At 32.8% G+C, this 22,771-nt stretch overlaps 2 protein-coding genes across 4 annotated transcripts in view; both read left to right on the forward strand.

Moving 5' to 3' along the window:
- Positions 1 to 22,602, forward strand: part of LOC118198102 (dnaJ homolog subfamily B member 13-like) — a 30,877-nt gene extending 8,275 nt beyond the window's left edge. The window contains exons 2-5 of one of the 3 annotated variants that reach the window (XM_035369698.2): positions 2,204 to 2,399; positions 2,909 to 3,164; positions 18,586 to 18,835; positions 22,446 to 22,602. In XM_035369698.2, the coding sequence (XP_035225589.1) occupies positions 2,204 to 2,399; positions 2,909 to 3,164; positions 18,586 to 18,835; positions 22,446 to 22,593 (850 nt within the window). In that variant the 3' untranslated portion in view covers positions 22,594 to 22,602. Of the gene's footprint in view, positions 1 to 2,203; positions 2,400 to 2,908; positions 3,165 to 18,585; positions 18,836 to 22,445 lie in introns of those variants that run through there. The other 2 variants (XM_035369699.2, XR_004759699.2) reach the window with 2 other exon arrangements.
- LOC118198101 (protein roadkill-like) lies at positions 7,374 to 8,840 on the forward strand. Its single transcript, XM_035369697.2, has one exon. It carries the CDS (start codon positions 7,610 to 7,612, stop codon positions 8,708 to 8,710), a length of 1,101 nt encoding a protein of 366 aa, XP_035225588.2. The 5' UTR covers positions 7,374 to 7,609; the 3' UTR covers positions 8,711 to 8,840.
- Positions 22,603 to 22,771: the final 169 nt, after the last annotated feature.

The following is a 22,771-nucleotide window of genomic DNA, read 5'->3' on the forward strand; positions in this document are numbered from 1 at the left end:
CGAACAAAAGCGTGACTTACTGATGAAATACAAGTTGGTAGTTTCAGCTTCAGCTATTTCACTGACTATTGACCATCTTGGAGCATCCATGAAGTTGCAATCGTCGTATTAAAATGTGTTTTATTTATTTAAAAATATTATCGTATTTTATATTTTTATAGACTTTTATGATGGAGGTTCATATGAAGTAACAGGGAGATTATAATTCATTTTTTACATATTCATATAAATAAATCCTAAAATCCTCCTACACTTCTAATTTCTAATCTTGCTCGTAGTCCTGTCAAAATTACACATACGTGCTATTAATCGTAGGCTTATTTTGGTATTTAAAAAAGTAATCTGCGGTCTAGTCCGACAAAAATGGGTTTGAATGGTAATTATGTTTTAATGAATGATAATGCCCCTAAACTTACAGCTCTAAGCATACAATTGAGAATATTATATATTACCCGAAATTTATGAAATTCCCACTTCAATCACCTGATCTCAATCCCGTTGAGAATGTATGGGAAATACTTGATAAAAACGTTATATCCAGGCATATTTCTAATAAAAATGACTTAATAATTCCCCTTAAACAAGAATGAAACTCCATATCTATCTCAGTAACAGGAAATATGACTGAATCAATGCAAGGAGCCTCAAAGGTTAAGGTATAACCTACAAGTCCTAATCTTAAATACTATATTTATGAAAATATTCAACGCAGTTTGTAATGTACGAATACTTTTTTTACACCATAAATTGATGGATTTTTTTTTTTTTGTTTTGTAAATATTTTACTTATGTATGCAATTATTTTCATGTTATTTTTCACATGGAAGCAGCAAAATAGATTCCATTATATATATATATATATTCTTATTATAGAATTTATATTTATAGTTGTAATTAAAGATACTTTTCCAGATCATAGCTTTATCAAAATTTTCTACACTCACTGTGCATTTTTAATTAAGCACGCATTATAAGGATGTGCTGACATGAAATGCAGATTTGATTTAATATTCAAATATTCATACTTTGATCATTGGAAATTTTTTTACGATTTGCCAGGCTTTACTTAATTAACCCTTTCGCGACAAGAAGCGCAAACGCGCGCTTGTTTCTGAGGCCGGCAGTCCTCTTTCGCGAGTGTCTGTCCAGGGCCGGAGGGTTTTTTGCTATTAAGCCTAAAACCATGAAGAAGCAAGAAGCGCACTCACTTCCCGATCGGGACGCTGGCGGCCAGAGCGTTTTCTCGTGATATAAACATTTGCGTTTCTATTATCCCTTCGAATCCTTTTTGTATTCTTTTTTTTTTTTTTTTTTTTTTTGCTACTATGTGGAGTCTTTTAGGGTTACTATGTGAGGTTCTATTACGTTTTGCATTGCTTTTATTTTGGAAAGCCTTCAGTTTACGAATATACCTTATAACACTTCAATTTATTATGGCAAGCAAGCGTTTTTTATCACACGAATGAAAAATGACCCAATTAGTGATATGAATGAGAGTGATGATTCATTTCCTAAAAAGTTAGAAAGCGGTATTTCTAGTGATTCTCATATGAGCATTTTCTCAGAGACTTAGCTCACTGAGTGTCTAGTCAGTCACGTGAAAGATATTACTTTTTGCAAAGATACTTTCTACTACTTTACTTTAAATAATTTAAAAGTTTATTAATGTATTTTATCTATTAAAACTTTGGAATAATTTGAATAGCGCTTCCAAAATTATTTTTCATTCAAAGTGAGCAATTTTTTTTAAAAAATATATTTTCATGTAAAGTAAAGGAAAAAGTATTTAAACGCTAATTTTAACATCGATAGCTTAAAGAGCCGTCATAAAGCATGCCATTTCGAAAACATTCCTTTTCCTTTATGTTTATATAATCAAAAACCACGTGTATGGGGGTCATGCTACTCTCATTTTGAGTAGAAGGTCAAATCTACGTGTATCTGAAACCATATGGACACACAGTGCCATCTTGTGCCAAAAGAAATAGTTTATAAAACGTTCCAGGACACTGGGTGACGGCCGGGGGTGAGCGAGAAAACGTTCTGACTCGCCAGCGTGTCGGCCGAGAAATGAGTACGTTACTTGCTGCCATGTATACGTGACAGTCACAGCGAAAGGGTTAAATATTTATACTTGGTCATCAGAAAAAAGTACCACCATAATTCACGAATAAAGCTTATATATCCCTCTGAAATCTTTTAGAAGTGATGATCCAAAGGCTTCGGAACGTTTTGAAGCAATTGGAGAAGCTTATGATGTACTGACTACCCCAAAATGGAAAGCTCTATATGATCAATTTGGAGAGGAAAGTATCAAAACTGGAGTTCCAGTCCCACCAGAAATAGATCAAGCAGAAGGGCCTATTGAAATATACACATATCATGGAGATTCAGTGAAGGTGAGTTTTCTATGCCTCTTCTAATACTTTCAGTCCCAATTTATTTGTTTAAACGTAAAGACGTAGAACATGACGTAGCACTTAAAGACGCAGCCATATGCTCGCCTTATAATAAACACATTCACTAAGCCTCTGCAAGGAGATGCGCGCGACTATTTTCAGAGAAGATATTTAGATCTCTCCCAAATGCGTGTAATTCCCTCTAAATTTCTTTAAACATCTACTGGGTCTTGTATAACCCATTGGTTATTATACAATTTTCTGTACCGGTGGGAATTGAGCATTCATAAATTTTCTAAGGAAGTTTCGGTAAAATAATTAGGAAGCTTTTCTTCAAGCCTTCTAGTAGTTTATAATTATCAGACAGTATACTGACCATTATACACATCAAGAATGCAACGTACGATGATTTTAGTCCCTTACCTACTAACAAAAACTTTCGATTTATTATAAAGTATAAAAAAATCACTGATAAACGTATTCTAACAAGTAAACTCGTCTTCATGAAGGTATTCCGAGATTTCTTCGGCGTGGATAATCCTTTTGCCGATTACTATCTTCCTAATTTGGATCCAAGCTATCAGTTTTTTGAAGAACCTGCCAAACCAATCCAAGGTCCAGATCAAGAGCATTCATTTTCATTATCACTAGAAGACGCATTTTATGGCTGTACGAAAACAATCAGTTTGCCGATTCAAGTAGCAGGAGAAAATGGAGCAAAAACAATAACAGTTACAAAGGATTTTACTTTCCGCGTACCAAAGGGTAAGTTTTGCTTAAGAACTAAATATAACAAAATAAAAAATAGGTATTATTAACACTAATGCTAAAAATCACTAAATACGAAAACATGTCTGGCATAATTTTCCCTAAATTTCATTTGCAAATGCAGAGCTATTCAATAATTTTTCTCATAGTGAGTTTTAGCTAATCTCCTCCAGATTTTCGTTTGCTACTATCGTTAGCTAGTAAACAAGAAATAAGGCTGTTCACTAAATATTATTCTGTATGAATAATTACACAAGAAGCTCGATCTCGACATTAAAGCAATATTTCAGGTGGCGGGCAAATCGAAGGCGGTCTTCGCAAGGGCGGTTTAATTGCAAATTATTTCAGCCAACTTAACAAAATTATTCTCGTTGATGTTGGGACATCCAAAGATTTCTACACTGCAGAATGGCGAAAGTAATGAATAGTCTATCATCTCCAAATTCTAAGCATAATCGACGAATACATGGGTAATACCGTGATATGACGGTATGACGACACCAGTACGTAGGTCTAAAGTAAAACCATTTTTTTTTTAAGTTTGAAATGAAAATTTCTTCAGCGGTGTCTTCCTGGAATTGTTTTAACCTTTGAAAGGCCAAACTGGTAAGAAAAATAGGTTTTCATCGACGGGACATTATCAATAATGTATGTTGATCTGATCCTTTTCTTCCTTTTTATCTAGCACACTAACCATGTAACCAGTCTGAATTTTAGATTATTCGAATAGACGATAAAACTACGAATTTCTTGCAGTTTCTGTTAATGCTACCGAAAAATATTCATGGTTTTGCGTTTTCACTGTTAGGTAATATAGTTCGACTTTTTAGCTATGGTGTAGTTATAAACAATGACGGATTTTTAAATCAATAGATTTAAACCTTCATTGCTCTTAAGTCTACGATCTTAAGTAATAGAGAAATCCTAGATAATGAGATCATAAGCAGAATTTGTGTTCAATAAGTTTCCTATGTATGTGGAGGGTTGTGTCACTACTGTGGGAGTGACTGTCAAGTTACCCTGTGTTGAGTGGCGGCAGGTAGCGTATCTGACTCCTTATAATTATTGGGTAAGTTTGTGAGGTTGCTTAACTCTTACTTCATTTTAAACTCAAAAAATATTTAGTACAATTACGAGAAGCTCTTTACAAGCATATATATATAATTCATAGATAGCATAGATAAGTATTTAAATGAATTACAGTCCTCGTAGTGTGGGGAGTCTGCTAACAAATGTCTCTCTAGTTGAGAGTTCAAGAGCATGTAGGTCTCTCTAGTCGAGAGTTCAGGAGCGTTCTCTTATGTTACTCCAATATTTAAATTCTTCAGACTGAATTAGCCGTGCCTCCGTAATTTTACATTAGTATTTTTACATCCTCTGATTCGTTATATCTGGAACGATATCAGAGCAAAAATCAGATCATTGGTTCGTCACCCCTCCTGAAATCGAGAGGCTTTGACGACAGACACGGTGCAGAACGTTAAAAATCTACCACTAGTCATGAAGTTATGTCTCTGCGATGTCAAAAACATGTCGTGTGACACATCATAAGGCTGGAAGCAATGAATTGCAGAGGCCGCATACACGATTTACTTATCTCTATGTGGTCCGCCGCATATGTATCAAATGTCAAATCCCTATAAAATGTATAACCACAATTTTATCTATAAAGACAGTAGTACATCATCTGTCGAGGACGCACGAGAAAATTCAATATGATATCGAGCATAATTGCATTCCGAATGTTTTAGCTTAGTTAATGCAAAAATAAAAACTAAATATCTTCCCTCCCCCACCCGATGACTTTTTAGTTTTTTTTTTTTTTTTTTTTTTTTTAAACACTTTTCTTTTCAACAAGGTCTCGTTTATTATTTAACTTTAAACGGAGAACGTAAAAACAATGTTTAATGAAAGTAAAACAACGTTAATAATGTTTTGGATGGTATGCAATACCATATACATTGCATAAAAAGAGGAAAATGAAGGCGCTTTGCCTCTGAGTCGCTACGGAGAGCATTGAATATGTGAAGAGAATCTGATAGGCAATAATACACTGGATACAGCTATTTTGGCAGTCTAACTATCAAGACAGGAATTTCCTGTGAAGCTGGGTAACAAATAGATAGAGGCCTTTCAGAGATAATTTCGTGCTGGTGGATATTCGAATAATTGACTTGTTCAACGTTTCAGCTGGTGAGCATTAAAAGATGACCATTTATGGGAAGATGGAATGATTATTAGCCAGGAAATTGTGCCTTTTTGGAAATATTAGCTTAAAAAAGCCAAAAGTGACACTAAATGATCGGGCGAAACATGAAAAATATAAGGCTGCAGAGCATGAAAATTACAAACAATTAATACTTGAATATTACTGAGTACAAAAATTTCCTAACAAGTGAAAATAAAAGCACTGTCAAATCATGAAGTTATATCAATGACAGAACGTGAAATATGTGGAATACCCTCGGCGGGATTCGAATCCCGGCATGCGTCGAGTGTGCGTGGAGCGTGCTTAGTTACACCATGAAGTTATGTGGAAAGGGGGCAGAAAGTATCTTATAAAGAGTGATTGGGGAACACATTCTCTAAATCCTGCTGGTAACGAATTATTGTGTACCCTCTTTTCACTTGTCTTTCAGAATTTTTCGATGTGAGGAAACTGAAGAAATCGCCGGGATTCGAACTCCGGACCTCCGGAATACGCGTTGAGTGTGCTTCCAGTTGCACCAGTAAGACATGCGGAAGGGAGGGAGAAAGTACTTTATAACATTATTATGTAAATGTAATGCATACAAACAGATAATGTATCATAACTAATTACTATTTCTCTAGAGGGTGAATATTTTGAGGAAATTTAGCTGAATTATCTAGTGTAAGGTAGTAGTCCACTAGGCCAGCTAGTTGAAACTATTCGCTGTAGTCAATATGAAATCACGGATGTTTAGAATTTTCATCTCACTAGGAGTTTGTGTGTTTCTAATAAACACAGAGCTTTGAGTATGATATCATACATACACCCTTACTTTGGAGCCTTACTTACTCTATTTTCTTTCATTTTTCAGACTGGTACAGCGTACATGAGAACTGACTTAATGAGAGTTAGATAGAGTTATTGTTTGTATAGTCATAAAGTTTTGTTGAAGCAGGAGACATGAAAAAGGAGCAATGCCCTCGCCGGGACTCGAACCTGGACCTCTCGAATACGCGCTTTGCTAACACGAAGGCATGCTGGAAGCAGGGTGAAAATACCTTATATATTTAGTTCGGATATTCAGTTTGGAGCGCAGTCCTATTAAGCTATATATTATAATTGTCCCTATTAAGCTATACATTAGAGCCACATTAGCTTTGCGAAAAATATGTCACATGGTATTTGAACAGTAACGGGCCATCAAAAAATGTAAAAAAAAGCTTAAACAAACGATTTGCGCTTTATAAGCAAGCACAAAGTATCTCAGCACACACAGAGAATATTTCAAGTCACGGAAAGTGCTGAAATTCAGAGCACTTTCCGTTCAGTAGAAAAATAGCATCATTTTCATAAAATTTGTTAAATTTATTCTGATAATATAATTATATTTTATAATAACTCTATGAAGTATTAATATATTTTGTATTAATATTTATTTGACCACCTTTATTAAACATGCGTTAGCAAGTTATTTTAAACACACTGGTAACAAAATTCATTCAAAAGCAATAAAAGCGGGACATGAAATCTTTTTCATTACAAAACAAGCAACTTCGTTCTCTAAGTTAATATTTACATTTCGTAGAAAAAACATGAACTATGTCTTAACAATTTATCGTGATTCAAGAGTACTGATACCGAATTGTGTATGACTGGAGCGGCAGGAGACTTATGGAAACATATCAGAGGCATCGGCAAGATTAAGAAGATATACGTCATTTGATTAAATTATTTCTTGGAGTTTCTTTTGATCAGGAAAAGCGGTCTCTGTATTCAGCAAAACTGCTATCAAATTGTAAACTCAACGAACTGAGAGGAACAGATTTTGCAAACACTTAGCAGCAGCATCGGCGAAAATTTAACAGAAGCAAGTTATTCGATGCAACTGAAAGAGATAACACGCTGCGCTAAATGAGACGCTCTTTTTTTTTTTTTACGTCGCATATCGTAATATGATATTCTAGTTTTACTCAATCCCCCTCCCCTTCCAAAAAAAAAAAAAAAAAAAAAAAAGTGTTAAAACGAAAGAGCCCGCTTGCAGCTACGTCATATCCCGATCAGCTGAAATTAAACCTGCTGCCAACCAAGGTTGCTGTTTATCATGTTTACGTAATTCTCTGCGCTGGATGACACTTGACCGTCCTTGGATCAGGGAAACGGGTGGACTGGAGCGTTAGTGCGCGAGCTAGAGCCTGAAATTTCTTAAAACAGTATCTGTCGTCGTTAGAGGCTTTAGTGGCAGATTATTGCGATGGATCCTGAAGAAGTGGATAGCGATTTGCAAGATGTCAGCTGCTTCAGCAAATGTGGTGTGCTCACTAGGAAAGACGTATTTAGATGGAACGTGCATTGCTCCGTAATTATCAATGACAAAAAGAATGCGAGAAGTGATTTCTTCACTTTCCGACCTGTTCCGAACGCCAAGTTTTGTTTATTGCTGTCTTCTGACCCAGATAAAATGAATTTTGCCCAGCAGTTCGGTGTTTGTTTATGTAGAATACCGACGGACGAAATTAAAATAAAAAAAGAGGAAGACATTACGATAAAAGTGTCATTTTCGTTACTGGACACGAGAGACAGACTTCATCATACGTGCGAACGAACTATGAAAGAATGCAGTAGAGTATATGCGGCTTTCGAACGCAGTATTTTCGATAAGCATCAGCTCATTTTTCTTCGCAAGGGAACTTTGACCATTCATTGCGCGATGGACGTTGAAGAAATAGTAAGCGAGACCAATCAATGTCCAAAAGACAACGTGACACAGCCGTCTATTAAACAGTTTATTCAAGAAACTGACGGTATTGGCGATTTAACTCGCGATTTCAAGAATCTTCTGGACAACCAGAAATTTACCGATGTTACTCTCACTGTTCATGGAACAGATTTCCAAGCCCATCGAGCTATTTTAGGTGCTCGTTCTCCAGTTTTTGCTGCAATGTTTGAGCACGATACAGTGGAAAAAATCCAAAACCGAATTGTTATAGAGGATTTTTCCAGTGAGGTGATTTCGTTGTTGCTGCGTTACCTCTATACTGACGAAACCAGCGAGTTGACATCTCAAACATGTTTGGCCCTCTTTGTGGCTGCTGATAAATATGCAGTCCCAAAACTGAAAAGGATATGCTCAAAATTTTTATGTTCTAATTTGACGACTGACATGGCATTAGGAGTTTTAACCGTTGCAAACCTGCATGAAGATGAAGCTCTTAAAGAAGCTTCTATTCAGTTAATCCTTGACAACGCCGTTAAAGTAATGAAATCAGATGAATGGCTTTCCTTTCTGAAGGATTACCCAGAACTTGCTAATAATATCATACTTAATTTAGCTATGAAATCTCTCAAATCATAGTTGTTAGGAAAGAATTATATGAAAAGCAACAAAATTATTCAAGTATTTGATTTTTTATGTATAAAAATTTCCTGGATCATCCTTTTAAAACGAAATTTGAAATCTTAAGAATATAATTCTTCATAAAGTATTGTATGCAAATGCTGTTTTTTAATTGTGCCTTATCTGCACCAGTGCAAAAAGTGCGTTTATGAAAATTTGAACTGGTTATATAAGTAAGTATTAATACGTACATTTTTGCAAAAATATTATTAATTCCTATTTCAATGTTTTTGGAACTTACGTACTATATTTCTTAAATGAAGTGTTATACAGTAACGAATTTAGTACGCGAATATCACTAAGTCGTTAAATTTGTAAGAAATGGGTAAAAGTTTACAATCGGGTGCCCCTTGTTTTTTGGCGATTTTTTTTTTTTTGACGCCAAGAGCGGCGCCAGGCAGACACAATTTCAAGATGGCCCCTACACAAAACCAAAATAAGAAGTCAAAGAATTGCATAAACTCTGTGTCTATGTACACATCGATCTGTTTTCACTTAAAAAAACATCCCAGAATTGCACAAACTAGGCATTTCGCACTGCTTTAAATTTGACCATGTACACATCAATCTATTTTTATTTAAAAAAAATCAGGAGGCTAAAGCAAAGTTAAACTATCATGGTAACCAGAAATGAGATTTCATCGCCAGAATTTTACAAAAAAATTGTCGCTAATCGAAGGGGCACCCAATTCTACAGTAGAGCCAAGAAATGAAAGAAATTTGTTATAAATTTGAGAAAAATGGACTGTTAGTGTGTATAAACCCACTATACTACATATATATAGTAGCGTCAGATAATATAATCCTTTAAAAAAACAAAACAACAACAACAACAAAAAAAAAAAAAAAAAAAAAAAACATGATGAATTTAATTAATAGCTTAGTTGATTTCTAGATAAAGTTTGATTTTGATTGTTTGATCCATTTTTAAAAAGTTAAAATAAAAAAATTATGTTAAAATAAATTTATTAAGGAAAGTGAAATTTCATCATGTTAAAAATATTATTCAGATGTCAGCTTTTTATTATTAAATATAAATAAATGCTACGTAGAATCATGTAAAAATATTCTGTTTAAACAGATAACTGTAGCTCAGATAATTATGACGTTTACGAAGACGAAAGCACAAAAAAGAGGGGTGATTTTCTTTTATCTATTGAGTCCTAAGACTGCCACTCATGTTTCCAGACAACTTTGGTCTGAAAATGTGGTTGTCTCAGAGTAGACGTATATATCGGTAATGGGGATTATAGATTTGCATAATGGATTTATCCTAGCTTACACTCTTGGAGTATGTTAAAAGACTTGGTTTCTTAAAGCTGGATTACCAACAAACAACACTATGAATATTAAGGAATCATTTTTAAAAATATCAGGAAATGATTTATTTTATCTCTAAATTTCGCAAAACAGGTCTTATGTATAAAAGGGGAGATAACTACAAAACCTTTAATTGTATAATTTAGTTTAGTAATTTTAAATAGACATCACTATTCATCAATAAAATTTGCTCATTTGATTTTCACTTTTGGTTACACATTTTTTTAAGCAATTTGAACTTGAAGAAACAATCGTATTATTTATTAAATTACAACTTAAATTTTTAACTGAATTTAGATTACGACTTAAATTTTTAATTTAACAGAATTTAGAACGTATACAAAAATTATTCCCGTCATCCAAGATCAAGAAGTTCCAGGATCAAAAGTCATCGAGAATTTGCAATTTGCCTTTCCAGCGTAAACATACCGATATTTTATGAAGCATCTTGATCGTAATGAATTGTTTTACTACTGATAACAGTTTTTATTCATTTGAAGCATTCTTTTTAACTCCCTGGCTTACTTTTTTCAGTGCCATGCGCGTCTTAACATAGAATATCAATGATTTAACGGTTATTGGATGATAAAAGACCAAGTCGTAAATGTTCATGAAATCATACTATTTTATTAGCGATTGGAACTGTTGTAGCCAGTTTATCACATTATTGCAGATAGGGAAAAAAAAAAAAAAAAAAAAAAAAAAATATGAAGAGTTCAGGAATGTACAAATTATTAAGTGTTTTATTTTACGAATTATTTAAAATGTTTTGGTATTCTAAGTTTCATCACAAACGAGCGTGTAAGGTTAAGTTACGCAGAGAATATAAATAAGAGTCAAATTTATATTTTAGGATTGTATGAAAAAAACATTTTCCATTAAAAAATAGTAGTTTTTCTGTTAAAATTATACTTTTTAATTTCTGTTGTTCTTGAAATTTTGTTAGTTTGATACCGAAATTAAGGTGTTTTTGGCAATTCAGAATGAATATATCTCATGGTCTCTGACGTGTTAGAGAGCAATCTTCTTAGAGAACAATATTACGATTAGTTATACCAATGTTTAATTAATGTTCTTAAAATTACTGATCACTTTTTAGAGATGGTCGTATATGGGAAGTGATCATCTCAAGATATTATCCGTACTAAATAGATATGAAAGCAACATAAATTTGTTCTTTTGGCTGTCAAATATTAAAATTGCATCCTGCAAGAGGTCATAAAGTTAAGTAAGACTGTAGAGACATTAGATATTTTTTGGAAGCAAGAGTCATGAAAAATTAGCAACGCCTTCGCCGGGAATCGAACCGCGGACCTCTCAATTACGCGCAGAGCGTGCACCACGAAGGCTCGTTAAGAAGGCGGGAGAAATACCTTATATACTCCCCTTTTTAAAGAACGACTGGGGTTTTTAGGGGACCCAATCGCCACATCCTGGGTGAGGAGAATCCAACACTCTTTTAGTTCGGGCGCCACTCTAGTAGAGACATTAAGTATTTTTTGGAAGCAGGAGTCATGAAAAATTAGCAACGCCTACGCCGGGAATCGAACCACGGACCTCTCGATTACGCGCTGAGCGTGCAGACCGCTACACCACGAGGCTCGTTAAGAAGGCGGGAGAAATACCTTATAAAGACATCGGCAACCTTTTTTATCTGCGGGTCAAAATCAACTAAAATGTGTATATTAAAAACGCGTTTAGGGTCAGTGATATTTTCATTTTAAAAGTCTTTTTTTATTTAATGAATAATAAGATAAACTTTATTGAGGAAATAATAACCATACGCTTTAAACTTTAAACATAAAAATTAAAATTCTAATTCTTATGATTATAAAAACAAACATAAAATTTTTTAGCTGCTGGTCAAAACCAACCAAAATATGTATGTTAAGAACACGTTTCGGGTGAGTGATACTTCCATTTCAAAACAGTCTTTTTTTATGACTAAAATTACATTTTATTGAGGAAGTAAGTACAATACTCATTAAACTCTAAGCATAAAAATTGAAATTTTGACTTTGATTTTTTTATAAAAACAAGCATACCTGAATGAACTTTACTTTTATGTGCCGCCCAGCGGGATAGTGGTTAGTGACTTTGACTACCATACGGAAAGGCTAGGGCTCGAATCGCGAAGAAGGCATGGATCCTGCAAATGTATAGTGTCTTTTTTGCCATGGAGGTAGGAAGTAAGATGGAGTCAACATTACAAAACAATCATCATTAACTTATTAACATTAAAGTGGAATATTTATTTTAGTAATTTATAAAATTCGGAGCATAAAATTTGCTGAGTGTAATGAAGGTAAAAAACAAAAAGTAAAATAAAATTTGGAAGCACTAAGATTTTATATTACGCCCAAAAGGAACCTTTTTTTAACGTTTTGTGTGTTACCTATATTTATTGAATATCATGTTCGTCGCCCGTAAACCACATACATTTGAAAACTTTAGAATTTGCGCACTGGAGATAAAACTGTTATTTTCCGTACAGTGCTCGCTCTGGACTCGTTGAGTTTGTTAATCAAAAATCCGTTAAAGTTTTAGAAAATATGAAATAGATTAAAACAAATTCGAAATTCGGCCGTCCAGATGCCCATGTTTCGGTGGAGGCTCACATTATTCAAAATTTGATGGCTCTAGATACTGTCGTTTTTGTCACAGTGCGAGAAACATACATGATTCAGCATACATGTATACATGTATGCACATACTTCATTATTTTATTTCTTTAATTATAATACAGGGCCATAATATTTGGTAACAACAATTTGCAAGGAGACACGAACATTTATAGTAAAACAGCGCAAAATGCCGCTTGGAAACTAACAGCCTTTCTAGGCTACCTCCCCTTTGGGCTAATAAATTAAATTAACAGTAAATAAAAAAAATCTTCTCCAGAACTAAAAATAAATTAGAAAAAATAATCACTATAAAATACAATCAAAATTAATTATTACAGTTAAATACAATTTTAATATTAGAATTAAATGTATAAAAATTTTTAAGGAGTCAAAAGTGTTTATCACTATGATGTATTATGAAATATAATTGAAATAAAATTCCTTTATAGAAATTGTGCTATAATACTCATCTATAATTTTAAAAAAGCAGCACAATTTAGAATTTTAAACAAAACTTTCAAAAATTCGTTTTTAAATATTTAAATATTTTTTACTTATTTACACCAATAAAAAGCATAAAAATTGCAAGAGAAAATTGCTTGTTTGAAATTTTCTTTTAGTTCAGATTTAAAATATTATTCTCTAAAAGAAGTAGTTACAAATTTCTTTACAGCATAGGAAAAGCTAAAAAAATATCCGGGCCTGAAAGCATGCAATAGCTTTATAATTATTTGGAACGTTAATTATGCTTGATAAATATGCTAAATTTTTAAAAATCAATCTCAATTTCAAAAATAAAAATATGTAAAAATTCTAATTTGTGAAATGAGGCGCTACAGGCAGCTTTTTCTTGACAATTATACGCGCTGCAATAGGTAACCACTGCCAAATTTCTGCAAATCGTCCCTACTCCTCCGGATGTGATCAAGGTGACAGCCGGGAACGCTTCAGACGAGTGAGAAAACCCATTTGGGTTAGTCTATTTCTTATAAGGTCCATGGGTGGAACTTGGCAAAATAGTACTGTCACCTATATGGTATCCAAGGCTCTTGCCAAAAACAGACGCTGTCTTCTGCTCCTCGTCACGATAAAATTTTAGGCTCGTTCTGATTAGTTTAGACATGTGAGAAGGGCGAGGCGCGCGTCACCGACATGTGCGCAAGAAAGAGTAGGGACGATCTGGTTTACTTTAAAACTGAAACCTAAAGCGTTTGTTTCACATAGCTAAGTTCTAACTGTTTATAATTATTAAATGTGATACTTTGTATAGTAATGAGATTATGAAAGTCACAGTTTTTTTCAAATAGGATTTAATACATCTTATTAAAGCACTTTTTACTGCATTTCGCGCATTGTTTTCACGCGTAATTCTTGTACAAACATCTTTACATTGATAAAAAGGTAAAAAGTCTAAGCACAAAATTTATGAACTTAATTTTGCGTAAAAATAAAGTAAAATTAGATAAGATTGATAGCACGTGATTAATTGAAAGAAATAAGGTAAAGTTAAACAAGATCTGATAATTTTTTTAAAAAAAATTAATGAACATTTTCAGGCAGTAGTTTTCAAAACTATAGTAACATTACAAAACGATTATTTATTTGATTATATCATCATTAAATTATTAACATTAAAGTGGATTATTTATTTTAGTAATTTATAAAATTTGAAGCCTAAAATTTTCTGAGTGTAATGAAGAAAAAAAAAAAAAAAAAAAAAAAGATAAAATCTAGAAGCACACAGACTTTATATTAAGCTCAAAAGAAACCTTTTGTGTGTTACCTATATTTATTGAATATCATGTTCTTCGCCCGTAAAACACATTTGAAACATAACATTTGAAAACAGCATATCTTTAGAATTTCCACACTGGAGATAAAAATGTTATTTTCCGTGCAGTGTTGCCATTGCTCGCTTTAAAATCGTTGAATTGGTTAATCAAAAATCCTTTAAAGTTTTACAAAATATGAAATAGGTAATAAAACAAATTCGAAATTCGGCCGTCCAGATGCCCATGTTCGGGTGCAGGATTACATTTTTCAAAATTTGATGGCTCTAGATACCGTCGTTTTTGTCACAGTGCGAGAAACATACATGTATTCATGCAGATTCTTCATTATTTAATTTCTTTAAATATAATACAGGGCGATAATATTTGGTAACAACAATTTGCAAGGAGACACGGACATTTATAGTGAAACAGCGCGAAATGCCGCTTCGAGCTAATAAATTAAATTAACCGTAAATAAAAAAATCTTACGCAGAACTAAAAATAATTTTAAAAAATAATCACTGTAAAATACAAGCAAAATTAGTTATTACGGTTAAATACAATTTTAATATTAGAATTAAATGTATAAAAATTAAAAATTACAGCTGTATCGTTCTCTCTGTTGTTAGATGCATTACTCTCAATCTAACTTGACTGGCATCAGGTATTTCCGCTAGTTGTGAATAAGTAACATAATATTCATAAACAGCTCTTACTTTCAGCGTTACTTTCAGCATGAAACTCTCTTGAATTCTAGCTGAAATAAGTGAATGAACACTGCCTTAAATAAACTTGCTGCAGCGTGCAGCAAGTTTATTTTTATTCATTCTGAAAGTAACATTCTGAAATGCCTTTTACGCGGACGCACAGCTGCCAGCTATGTGCAATGCATTCCTGCCAGCTATGTGCAGTGCATTCCTGCATTACTATGTGTTATTAAATTCGTAATCTCAAGAAAAAGTGACGTAAATAATAAATACGTATTTCGCTTCGATTTCTTTTATCCAAATAATCCAAATGGAAAATGATGTAGCCAGAACGCGTTTTATAAGTGAAATCCCTAGTTCGCGGCATGATGCAAACAAAAATAAATAACGCTATTTTTACAGGCCTTTATAGGGAAAAATAGTCGATGCATGTGGGAAAATGATCATTGCAGGTATGAATGATTGAAGTTACAATGTATTTTTCATTATGGAAAAATGAAATTGCTTTGGATTTTTTGATGGACTTGACTGTTTAACCCTATAAGGAAACCAGTTTATGACACCTTTTAGGTATCAAGCTAGAAGCCAAAGTATTACATTCCAGGTTGCATTCCATCAAGGTTATATCTGTTCATCACGTAAATACAAAAATGAAACAAGCCTTGGATAAAATGAATGCCCATTAAGTCGCACAGAATTCCTTTATACTTTCCTTAAGTAATTGTCTACCTGTATTTTGCTTTAAAAGTAATAGAAATATTGCCTCCCTTTTTCCCCCTTCCCTGAATCATATATTTGAAGTGATCTGAATTTCACAAAATAGCACCTATATTTCTATGGGTACTATTTCATGAATATCAGATGGCGATGATAAATTAACTCATGTAAACATCCGGATTTTGTAAAATTTCTAATATGAGAAAACGTAATCATTATAGCCAGTCATAAAAACTTAAGTAGTAATAAATAAAAAATAATCAAAAATTGGTTATTAAAACTACTTAGTACGCATAGTTATCTGTTTAAAGGAATATATGAATTTTCTTTTCATTCTGTAAATTCAGATTAAAGAGTTCCAGAATTTCTTGCAAAGAGCTCCTAGATAGTGAATATGTGTTGAAGATACTTTTAAATTACTGAAAATATTACTTATTTTTAAGCTGTTGAACAGACTTTGATTTTCTGAATACCGTTAAAAATAGCTATGCTATATTTTTTTTAACCGAATAATATAATTATAAATATGATTATGATGAAATCCTAAGAACAGCTATATTTTTCAGCAAGGTTTCAAATAAAGATAAGGTTCTTTTTATTTATTTATTTATTTATTATTTTTTTTATGTGTGGCAGAGTTACAACGTGTATCACATTACTGCATGTTAATGGGAAATGCCTCACAGAATATATGATAAGCAGTTGAGACTACAGTTCTACCATTATCTTTCCATCTGTCCTTCTTTTCCGTATTGTATGTAACTTGAACTTAGAGCAGATGACGACACGCATTTCAAAAAATCCACTTCTGATACAGGGGAACCGTACATAAATTGCTCGTTAGATGTATGAAATTCTGTCATGTAAGCAATAATAGAATTGAGATAAATTGAGAGTATACTTTGCAAATATATAAAGAAACTATGCGCGTACTAATTTATATTAATTATCTACACTCGTCTAAGAAATGCAAACAGTTCCCAGCTCAAACTAAAACTGATTAAAATGTTTTTTAAATTTCAAAATCAGCAAAAAAATATAACAAATTAGATTATACATTTTTAACCTCATTTCGCAGCATCGCTCTAAGATGGATTCATTAAATTCCGGCAAAGCATTGGTGCTGTAAAAGGAAATCGAGAGTTGAGAAAATCTCGCATGAATGAAACACTTTGGCATTGAAGGAAATGAAATTTGCATCCTTTGAAATTAATTCAAAGGATGATTATACAGATGAATGATTGAAAGATCAGATTTTATTTTGAAAACAACAAAGGGTTATAAAATAAAGCAATTAAAATCTTGTATCAGCTCCATTATAAAATTATTTCTCAGTTCGCACTTAAACAAAATATGTGTAAATCTCTAATAAATCAGACTGGATCGCAGTTAAAGTAATAAACAGAGGAGCGTTCTTCCACACAACATTTATTCAAGAACACCAAAGACGAACTGATACATATACATAATTGACATCACAGTTTCTTTTTACAAACACTACCGCCATCTATTGGCGATGTATGGATACACAATCCTAACTTAACAGCACTAAAATGTATAGGGTATATTCAATCGATTTTCTAAACAGAGTTCTTACAGATAAATCACATAACAAAACAGTTCATTAAAAAAATAGAAAACCGTATCTGAAATATCTATGCATTTCCTGGGAAGGGAGGAGAAAGCACAGTTATAAAGTTATGTTAAAATTTTAATAATTAATGCAGTGACGAATAACATAAAATCGAATGGTAAAGTTACATGTATTTTTGATCGGAAAAAGAATGTGTTTATATTATTGTAATCATATGAATAAGTATATAAATCGTACTAAAAATTAAAGTTTTTATCCATTTATCGTATCATTTCTCTTCCCTTCAAAAACCGCGAATTTTGTGAAATTAAGATAAGAAGGAAATATGGTTTAGACCCGGGGTCATTTTTATTTTTGACTATCTTGAGTGGTTCCAAGTCTAAGCATTTCTTCGATTAGCCGAAAAGAATTTTTGCTGCGAGAAGAAATTCGATAAAAGCTATAGCTAAAGGTTGAAGGATTGGTGTTTCATCTCCATCCACCAAAAATATATAATCCAAGTATTGCTTTGAATATAAAGTTTAATATTTACTAAAGGCAGATGGCCATTCAAATTAATATTTACAGGTTTTCTTTATTATGCTACGGTATAAGTGTAGTACATTTAGTAAATTTATTAATAATATTGTAGTTTTGAAACATTTCAGAGATTCTCCAGGCAAAATATTATAATAATTAAAAAAAAAACCCACCCTTACACACTCATGTAAAAAAAAAAAAAAAAAAAAAAAAAAAGACTTCCACTTATGCGTACGATCTGCCAAAGCTATGGAGAAATAAAATATTAAATATGAATGCAAAATATTTTTCGAAGATTTTTCAAAATTGTAAACGAAATTTTCGGAAAAAGTTCCGTGGCGTGTTTGTTGTGCTTCCCAGTAAATTCTTACGTAAACATGCTTAAAATAAATCGAAAAACAACCTCCCCTAACGTTATTTTCTATTTTGTGAAAAGCATATTACAAAGAAGTAATATGCTTTTTACAAAGTTTTTAATTCAAAGCTTTATTATTGTATCCAGGAAGGCATATTTAATTTCGTTGGAAATTTTTACATAATTTTCTTAACAGACTGATTTTTGCCTACGTACTTCCATCAGGCACTACAAATGGCAACTGCTTTCACTTCAACGGTGCCGGGACTTCGGGACCTAACATGTTACCAGGCAACGTTACCTTCAGAGCTGAGATGCAGCCGCATTCTGAATTTAAATTGGAAGGGCATAACTTCGTAATAACGAAGACCATTCATCTTGCGCATGCTCTCACTGGATTCACAATCGACGTTACCACTTTTGACGGCAAAATGATGCATGTTCCCATCTTTGACGTTATCAAACCTGATTCTAGGTATAGCTTTTCGATATACTATTTTGCCAGCAAACGATACGAGTTATGTCTGAAATTCTGTTAAAATATATTTTTAAAATGATGATTAACATGAATTCAGATAAGAAAAATTCCTAATAATATTTTTAATAGCATATATTTATTTTTCAATAGCTACTTTCTGGTGCATATATCTTATTAGATAATCGGCGATTAAGAATAGGACGGGGAAAAGGAACTTTTACATACAGTAGTGTAAATTACATCTAATCATTTAAATTTGGTCTCTGCCTGCATTCCTTGGTTAATTCATAACACTTCTACCAACTATGCGATTTTTTCGGTATTTAGAAATGGATGATATAAAATCGCAGCGTATGTGTAATAAACATTGTTACAAATTAAATGTTCAGCAGTAATTTAGAAAATGCTTTAGGGCAAAAGATATACAGTATAACTTCATTGATTGTCATATGTCAGTTAAAGTTATGTCGTACCCTTGTGGACTCCTGCTAACTCAACACAACACTACAAATTATTGAAAAAAATGCGTGAAATTATTGAACATCTTACGTGGATGATCCTTGATGCCTGTAAGATTGCTGGATTTTCTTATTTTACGTTTTATTAGTCAAAATTAATGGGAGGAAAATCACTGTCAGTAACATTGCGCAAGATTCCTTAGGCAGCTTCAAGAAATCAGAGATCCTTAATTTCATTCTAGAATCGCTATTGGTGATGGTTTGGAATTAGAAATGAAAAGTATTCTCTAATGCGAAAGAACAGCATGTGGGTAGTTCTTTTTTTCTTCTACACTGGAGGGGGGGGGGAGGCGAGTGGATATAAGAATCTTTTTTCTACCAGTGGGATTATAAAAGCCAGCTTTATACAGTGATAATCTGAGCAAGCTGAGAAAAGACACGAAAAAGAAACGTCTTAAGTGTGGCACTCAAAAAACGGAGTTATCAACCAAATGCTTTCATTTACATTGACTGACGATGTAATATTTTTACATAACAAGGCAGCTATTTCTCAATCTCCTCAATCGGTAAATCTAATCCTTCAATTCTAATTCTTGCTCTTTTCAAAATGAAAATTAAACTATAAAGGACAAAATCTTAGGGGGCATGAGCAAAAGTTCTACCCGTTTTTTCAATCGAAAAAGAAAGGCGTAGTTTGATTTAAAGTTGTTATGATTTCTTACCAGTACTATCAATTTGTATGATCTCTTGCCATACATCTGGTTACAGGTTTGTCCACATCCATAAACTAGACTATTTTTGAATAAAATAAGCCTTGTAATGTGGCTTTCACATCATTTTCATTACCGAAGATGTAGAGAAATCGATATTATTTGATGATCGAATGAGATTGTAGTCTGATGGTCTAAAGAAGGTAACATTTCAAAACCAAGTGCATTAAAATTTCACTGAGTGATAAATGAAGAAATTAGAATCATGACGAAATATTACAGCATTTGCAATTGACGTTGGGCGCTTAGATACCAGTTCTCTTAATCTGTCCGATTGTTAGTACCAGAAATTAGTATTTATCGTTAACTACATCTCTTTAGATTTTATTTCAAGTTTCATCATATGCTTTTCGGGATGCCATTATCCTTTTGAGGTTGAAAACATAATTCTGCAATTCTTTCAATGCTTAACACTGCGGTAGAATACCAGTTTCTCATCTTTCATTACGATTCGTTTCAAAAAGGTTATTTCTGGACCGAGAAAGCAAAGAAGCATATGTAACGACTCTCTTCTCAGGCTGTTTTGCATAAAGCTAGTATGAAGCTCTCTCGTGGAACATCGTGATGCATTCTACTTGCATCCATCTCTCGCTTGTTAATATGTGCATTCAAAAACGTTTCCTGCATTATGTGGACGGTTGGAGTGCGGCTGAAGTTCTACACTTGATCCAAAACTTATCAGAAACCACTGATGAACATCCACGGAACTCATCTCTCTCTATGTCGCAATTTCTGAAACTGTCGGTCACATACATTATTATCCTCTCTCTATATCTGATAAACGGAAAGCTCTGTTTGCAGTATTGTCTTCATCAAACTAATAAAATAAACAATGTATGGCTTGTTTCTTGCGGCTTTCCATTTTAAATTGTTAAACACATTATTTACTCTCAGGAACTCAGTACCTATGATCCGTTGCCCTTTACTAATTTTTTTTTTGTAAAAGATCCCTGTCATTTAGTGTCATAAGTCATTAGATCACAATTTCCATTTTCGAAATGGGTAGAACTTCCACACGTCACAGAAAAACGACCAGTGTCGATTGCTTTGATTCTAGGTGTTCCGATCCTTGAGAATGAATGAGGATTTATGCATATTCAGATGTGAAATGAGTTTATTTCTCATTAACGACGACGAGGAAGAATCCAGCACCGGATATGTTAATACTAAGTTTATTTTGTAGTGTGTTCTTCGACTACGCACGCGCTAACAAAAGCATACTGAGTAATCAGGAGTGTGTTGAATACTATCTTTGCTGAATAAGTATTGCACTTTTTGTCTTTTACATACTTTTTGATCATTAGTCTTAAAAATATCATATCCTCTAACTTCGAAGACTATATTGAAGATTGAACATTACCTCAAAGCTTCACTATCAAGGCTTGAGCTTCGATATTGTCTTTCGATATTATCAACGACATTCAATATGTAATACAGTATACTTACTAGTAGGTCCAGTACCATCTATGAAATTAGAAAAAAAGTCTCCCCCCCCCAAAAAAAAAGGAGGGAGGGGGGAATTCCACTTTTTTTCTTCCGAACGAGTAGAAGAAAGTATTTTGTCATAGAGTAACTTTTATTTAAAAATGAAACAATCACAAATGTACACGCGAAAAGAGTTATGAAGTTCTCAATCCAAATTTCTAGTATAGGCTTCCATCCCCATATGGCAGACATCTAATTCCAGTTAATTGTCGTATGACAAGGCACCAAATAATTAATACTATAATAGACTAATAATTCAATATTTTTTAAATAGCCAATAGTCTTATTTCAGGCCAAAATGTTCACTGTCAGTTTTAGGTTTTTTATGAACAGGATAAATAGCCAAGAGCTAAACAGAAGCCACTGGCTGAAAAGGTATCTTGAGTGTGTTGAGCTTCGAGAGCAATCGATTGAGTCGGGAGCTGTAGTTAGTGTTATATATTTTAAATTTTGATATAAAATTGCACGAAAAAAGTGTTAATACTTTCAATGCCAAAAGTAATTCTTGCTGAGTTAAAAATATATTAACTAGTACAGCACTGTATTTTTATTTTGAAAAACTAATGGTCTTATAAGATTTTCTTAGCATTAATTTTCCAAATCAATTTTTTAATAAAATGAAATTTATTTAAAAAACTTATTTGTTTTTATACTACCACGCATTTCAAATATATTTGATAATCACATTCATCTAATAATAAAAAAAGCCTTATTTAAAATTTGTATTCTGCAAATTAGAAAGGTATCTAACATAAAAAAAAAAAAAAAAAAAAAAATGTGTAGAGAAAAGAATGTGCAGAGAAAGGAAACTTGCAAGTTCAATACTTTAATTTCTAAGATTAAAATTGTTCCATTCTTTGATAATTATATTCAATTTTTTTCTCCTAAATTTAGACTATTGTTGAAAGGAGAGGGAATGCCAATCATAGGCTTGGCTGCTAGAGGAGATTTAGTGATTGAATTCAATATAACTTTTCCAGAAAGTCTCAGTAGGAAACAGAAGATACTTATAAAAGAAGCTTTCATTAAAGAAAATATGTAATAAATTGTATACTGCCGTTTCTATATATTAACAATAAACACACACACATATACAGATAAGAAATACAAAATTTAATGAAGTTTTATTAATAGTACTTCAAAATTTAAGGAACTATTAAGGAGCAGAAGGAAAAAGAAGGTTTATCTCAACTGCAATGAATTTTCAATTATACAATGTT

Source organism: Stegodyphus dumicola, chromosome 9 (genome assembly GCF_044657685.1).
Source record: "Stegodyphus dumicola isolate Sdum_Otavi_A_Nest chromosome 9, ASM4465768v1".
In the NCBI taxonomy this organism is placed as follows: Eukaryota; Metazoa; Arthropoda; class Arachnida; order Araneae; family Eresidae; genus Stegodyphus; species Stegodyphus dumicola.

What these genes read in the sequence shown, in the direction of transcription:
- LOC118198101 (XM_035369697.2), top strand. Translation starts at nt 7,610, where the DNA reads ATGGATCCTGAAGAAGTGGATAGCGATTTGCAAGATGTCAGCTGCTTC.